Source organism: Ischnura elegans, chromosome 2 (genome assembly GCF_921293095.1).
Source record: "Ischnura elegans chromosome 2, ioIscEleg1.1, whole genome shotgun sequence".
Classification (NCBI taxonomy): domain Eukaryota; kingdom Metazoa; phylum Arthropoda; class Insecta; order Odonata; family Coenagrionidae; genus Ischnura; species Ischnura elegans.
The window spans coordinates 108,683,848-108,690,294 of record NC_060247.1 but is presented as its reverse complement, the minus strand read 5'-3'; the positions used below and the strand labels follow the sequence as shown (position 1 = coordinate 108,690,294).

The 6,447-nt window shown below is 36.2% G+C and overlaps 1 protein-coding gene across 2 annotated transcripts in view; it reads left to right on the top strand.

Moving 5' to 3' along the window:
• Positions 1–2: 2 nt before the first annotated feature.
• LOC124154324 (MICOS complex subunit Mic60) overlaps positions 3–6,447 on the top strand; it is a 32,136-nt gene continuing 25,691 nt past the window's right edge. The window contains exons 1-6 of one of the 2 annotated variants that reach the window (XM_046527990.1): positions 3–111; positions 451–518; positions 652–876; positions 1,045–1,247; positions 1,339–1,491; positions 1,688–1,876. In XM_046527990.1, coding sequence (XP_046383946.1) covers positions 67–111; positions 451–518; positions 652–876; positions 1,045–1,247; positions 1,339–1,491; positions 1,688–1,876 — 883 coding nt within the window. In that variant the 5' untranslated portion in view covers positions 3–66. The remainder of the gene's footprint in view (positions 112–450; positions 519–651; positions 877–1,044; positions 1,248–1,338; positions 1,492–1,687; positions 1,877–6,447) is intronic. The other variant, XM_046527991.1, reaches the window with a different exon arrangement.

Here is a 6,447-nt window from a genome sequence, read left to right as displayed (position 1 = left end):
TTCTTTCCTCTTTTGTTTGCTACCCAACGTTCTCTGTCACTCGGCAGCCGGTCCAGGCGCCTGGAAATGTATAGTCTATTGATAAAATTTAGGTGTCGTGGGCTAAATCGAGTAAGTTAAAGTATTATTTTAACTTTCATGCGTATCTAATTTGAAGTGTCATAATTACTTGTAGCGCTATATTTGTTTAGTCATTCCATCATTCATTTAGAATGTTGGTGTTCTTAGTCAATAGCATCCTAGATTTAGTTGGCCTCACATTTATTTGCCTTTTTAGCAAATATATCAGGGTTGTGAAAAGTGAGGGCTTAAATTAATCGTTTAGTTACATGATTATCAAAATTGTCGTTAGCCTTAATTATTTGGTTTCCTCGTGTCGATTCACTATTCATGAACTCATTGATTTTATTTTCTAACATTGTACTAACTTCAGTTTTATAAATATTTCAGGTGCCATTGTATAGCCCTAAAAGATCTCAAACTGTTGTCAGAAATAGCTCTTCTTATGGGGGCAGCGGGTGTGTTGATTTGCTATCATAATTCTAACGTCTACCTATGTTGATGACTTTTTAATTAGAATGGAATTGAAGTTGTGTTTTACTGTGGAGAAACATATGTAAGTAGTGATCCTCATCCATTTGGCTTTAACAGGGGTGGAGGAGGCCGGGGATTGCTGTATACAATCGGTGGCCTGACTCTAGTGGGTGGCGGTACTCTAGCATATGCCAAGTACGACGATTCCTTCAACAAATGGCTGAGGAACAATGTGCCTTATTCCGAAGTGGTGTTGGATAGCGTTTTTAAAGAGAATTATTCTGATGTGGTCCTTGATAAAATTAAAGGTGTCACTCAAGTGGTGAAAGAGAAAACTGCTGAGTAAGTTTTATGTCTGGTTATAAGTCAATAATGAGAGTCAATTCTACTATTTAATTATTATGATGTGCGAAACTAGCACAACCCATGTTTAAATTTTTGCCCTTGGGTCCGGAAAGAGTGCATTTGCTTGCTTCTAGTTACATTTCAATGAGTATACTTGATTTTCAGCATCACGCAGTCATTAGGAGTTGGCGATAAAACAGATAAAAAGGTGGAGGAAAGTCTTCTGAAGAAGAAGCTAGACAGAGATTCTTCAAAAAAATTGAAGGATGAAGTGACATCTGCACCCCAAGTCAAAGAAAACTTGCAAGAGAAAGCGTATATTCCTCCAAAAACCCCCGAAGTAGCAGTATTACAACCACCTAGCATAGGTAAAATTTTAAAAATTTCAACCTAAAAGCAACTCTTGCCTGCTACTTACTGTGCACGTATCATTTACTTTTTTCCAACCCAATGTTTTAGAGAGCTTACCCATCCTTCAAGTTGATTTTCCTCACAATCCAACTGGAAATTTTTTCGCGCACACCACTAGCTCTGAATGTGAAAGTACTAACGCTGAAATCCGTTACTTACCCGAACCTTCTGAGACTGACCCCGATCCCGACCCCATTAGTGGTGAGTGTGGCCTGCTTGCAATTCATTTCCTTTGGTTCATTTTGCATGTACCCTTTCTAATCCTTCCTTTTCTTTTATATGTTTTGTTCAGTAGCTGCTGTAAGTTTCACCGTTTGTGTATAACTGTAAAAAGTAATTTTGTATTCTTATTTTTTTGCAATGTGATGTCTCATGGATTCTCTTAATTCCTTTTTAGTCGAAGGTACAGTACTTCCACCATCTGAGAAAAAGGAGGAAGAAGCTGTTGAGTGTCCAGAACCTCTTATCACAGAAAAGAAGCAAAAAACTGAACTGCCTCCCAATTTGGATGAGATGAGGACTCAAATAGCATGTGCATCTAAAGAAGCATTGGCTGCTTATGCTGAAGCTGCAAAACTTCTTTCAAGTAGGTGATCGTTTTTCATTTGACTAAATTATTCACAGAATTATTAGCGATTTCTGTAGAATTTTTATGAGAGCTATCTTATTTATAGTTTTTACTCTAATGGGTGGCTGTGTTTGATGTCAAATTGCTATTTATGTCTCATCTATAGCTGCCTCTTTGTAGAGCATAAGAAGTTTCATTATTATTTATGGTGGTTCAGTGGCTGATACAGATGGGGGGCGCAAGGATGCGCACCCCCCTCCCTTGCGGGTCCGCCTGTATTGCCGAACATTGCAAAACCACAATTGTGACCTTTTTATATCATAAGATGGCATTGTCTTTTACTTGTTTATAATCACTTTAAATAAATTTTCATATACTTTGCCTGTGACTTGATCATCTTTTATTACGATAAAAGTAAAGACAACTCAAGATATGTTGCGCCCCCCCCCCTTGAGTTTTTTCTGTATCCGCCACTGTGGTGGTTTGGAATGATTGGTAAGGCACCCATATCTTGGTAAATATTTCAGTCATATCAGGACAAACCTAGGAATTTATTCTAGGGGAGATCCTGCCTTAATATTATGGCCACAAAACACCAAAAATAGTAGTTGATGATTCCATCGATTTTTGGCTCATTCATTCATAGTTTTGCAATCCTGGAATTGTATTCTGTGGCTCTCTAAATATCTCCCTATCTAGAACCATGTCATGAAATTTTTCTTTATTTTGCCTTGGATGTGCTCCAAGTACTTACCTCTTGCCCTTCTTCTCCTTGGTTTTCTCCTGTAATTATGAACCTCTATGTATATGTTTTTTGATTATTCATATGTGAAGAGAAGGAGCGACGGTGTCCAAGACTTAAAGTGTGCAAGGGGGAAAAGGCCAAGACGTTGAAACCCTCCCTCCCCTGACCCACCATATCCCCTCAAAAATGTTATGGCTGCAGTCTTGCAAAATACATAATGGAATGTCTTTGTAGGTACCCTATGGGATGTAAATTTCACTTTGGGATTTATTTTAAAATTTTAAATATATACGGTACTTTTTTAAAATAATTAATTAAGTAATTTTTTTGTTGACTTTGTGTCACATATTTACAATGGGATTTCCTTTGTTTTCCCTCCAATACCACTCCAAATATTCTCCTATTCTCTGATGAAATTGATAAACCTAATACATACTGCCAGGTTGTTGATTTGTTTTGCATTTTAATGTTTAAGCTTGAGTTTTGGACGAACAGGAATTTTGCTTTGTGATTTTATTTTTGTGTCCCATCAGTCACAGCATCATTAGAGTTGTTTAGAGCTTAATACGGTTTCTTTAATTTCTTTTTTTGCCTGGTCCAAAACCTTACTGACTGATTAATGATTAGTTATGTAGTTGCCTCGTGTGAGCCTATTTCCCCTATCATCACTCAAAGTTTTAGTTACAGTAAAGTAAGCCTGAGTTACTTAGGACTAGTAGAAGGGTTTTGTGAGAGGTATGCTGTAAGGTTATCTGGTCAAAAATGAAATGAACTCTGGTAAGAGGTCAGTGACTAGGCTCCTATTAAGAATGCACTCAATAATGGGCTGATGGAAACAGTATTCACTAGTACAGTAAAACCTCTTTGTATCGTAATGGAGGGGACCAAAATTCGGGCATTTTGATGCATGGAGGTTCACTATAGAGAGGTTTCAGTGATAGGCACCATTTTTTCAAATCCTTCGTAAATGAAAGGCACTATGTTCTGTCTGTTAAATCATTATGTTTATGTGTTTAAATAAACATGCATGCATTAGTGAACATATACAGTAAATTCCGGTTATTACGCGCCTCACTTTACCGCGGTTTCGGATATACCGCGGGTCTCACCATGTCCCCCGAGATGATTACATTGACCTTTTTTTTGAGGTAGGTAACTTTGTGGCGAATTTTATCTCGGCGTGACTACCGACGCGTCGCAACTTCAAGCGACTGTATTAACGCGGTTGGCGACGTATTCCATACATTGTTTCGTAGCCATAAAAAAAACTCGGTAATGCCTGATCGGTCATTGTGTCTTGCGAACTCGAGCTGAAAAGTGTGTTGCACGGCTATAATAATTTTCGAGATTCTGGGAGATTGAGATAATTCTCATTCGTACGTTCGCACCGCGGCGCTCAAACCAAGGTAGGTACTCAATGCTCATGCCCCGTTCACACTGATTTTCATTCCCTGGAGAAAGAGAAAACATCCATGCTAACCGCAGTGTTGCCATATTTCCCTAAGGGACAGCGCCCCTATGGCCACATTGGGAACTAAAAACAAATGAGTTATAAAATGCGGGGGATGGGGAATTAATTATGGGATTATGGCGCCAACCATTTGACAAACACGTTCTTTCGGTGGATATACTTGTTGAAATGTGTTTATATTGTGAATTTTAAAATGCACCCTGCTATTTATTGTTATATGTATTATTACTATACATTGCAATAGTTAATGTGTTCTAGCTTCTGATTCAGTGAAATATATTTGCATATTGCAAGCGAAAGAATGTGATCACAAGACGGCCAACGTCATGTTTAATTATTAATATCTTATTTTAATATTCAAGGGTATTACCAGCTTATGATTCAGTGAAATGTATTTGCATATTGCAGTGAAAGAAAGTGATAACAAGACGGCCAACGTCATGTTTAATTATAAATATCTTATTTTAATATTCAAGGGTATTACCAGCTTATGATTCAGTGAAATATATTTGCATATTGCAGTGAAAGAAAGTGATAACAAGACAGCAAACCTCATATTTAATTACAAATATCTTATTTTAATATTCAAGGGTATTACTAGCTTATGATTCAGTGAAATGTATTTGCATATTGCAGTGAAAGAAAGTGATAACAAGACAGCAAACCTCATATTTAATTACAATTATCTTATTTTAATGTCAAGGTTATTACCAGCTTATGATACAGGGAAATATATTTGCATATTGCAGTGAAAGAAAGTGATCACAAGACGGCAAACGTCATATTTAATTACAAATATCTTATTTTAATGTTCAAGGGTATCACCTTCCACGGTATCACCATCTTATGATTCAGTATGTATTATAATTGCAGATGGAATAGGGTGATCGCAAGACAGCAAACCTTATAAATATTTACAAATACCTTACTTTAATATTCAAGGGTATCACCTGCAGCTTATGATTCAGTGTAATATATTAGCATATATATTGAAGCGAAAGAATGTGATCACAATATAGCAAACCTGATATCTATTTAAAATTTTCTTACTTTAATGTCAAGGTTATTACCAGCTTATGATTCAGGGAAATATATTTGCATATTGCAAGTGAAAGAAAGAGATAACTAGACAGCAAACCGTAAATTTAATTTTAAAATCTCCTAATTTAAGTAGATAAGCAATCATTCGTGGATATCCGATTTAACGAGTACAGTCGTTTTTACGAATTCCTCGTTTTTACTTAGTCCCCATTTCTACGTAGTTCTTATTTGACGAAGGTCTCATTTCTACGAAGTTCTCATTTAACGTAGTCTTCGTTATTACGAAGGTCTTAATTAACGACATCGTTGTTGTTACGAAGTCCACGTTTTTACGAAGTTCTCATTTAACGAGTCCTCGTTATTACAAATTTCTCGTTTTTACGCAGAAAACTGTTGGTCCTAATTTAATAATAATAATTTTATTTGTCCAAAAGATCATATATTACAGTGAGCCACAGAATATAGATATAGGACACGTCATGGAAGTTAAGTGAATCATAAAAATGTAACATACTGAACAGTAGATGTAACACTAAACAATTGAACACAATATATCAATAAGTGACATTCACATACATTTATACATATTTTTAGGGATCAATATAGAACTCTTGGATGCTGTAGTAAGATTTGTTTACAAGATATCTTTTTAGGTCAGCTTTAAATCTGTTCATTGAGGAGATGCTCCTAAGTTTGGGGGGGAGTGAATTATATATTTTTGAGCCTATAGCTATGGGGCTTGTGTAGGAAAGTTTTCGTCTGTGGAGGGTTATGTGGATGGATGTATGTGATCTAGTTTGGTGATTATGTATATCCTGATTTAGCTTTAGTCTATGAAGGTTGAGTTTAACTAGTACACATAGTTTAAATATATAGAGACAAGGAAGCGTGAGAATTCCCAGCTTAACAAACAGTGGTCTACATGATTCTCTTCTAGGTATACCCAAAATGGTTCTGAGTGCCCTCTTCTGCAGGAGAAACGTTTTGTTTAGGAGAGTAATTGTTGACCCCCAGAATTCAATGGCATAATTAACTATACTTAAGAAGTTACAGTGATACAGGGTCATTATAGTCCTTTATGGGATAGTGAGTTGGAAAGTAATCTCAGACTATATAGGACTGTAGATAATTTTGTACAAAGTTCATTGACATATATAGACCAAGAACCAGAGTTTTCAATTATTAGACCTAGGAATTTTGTGTTAGTAGTAGGATAGAGTTGGGCATTGTTTAACATCAACTGATTAAAAGAAGCATCATTATTGAATAGCAAGAGTTGAGTTTTTGAGGTATTCAAATTTAGTTTGTTTGCGGCACTCCATGTCCACACTG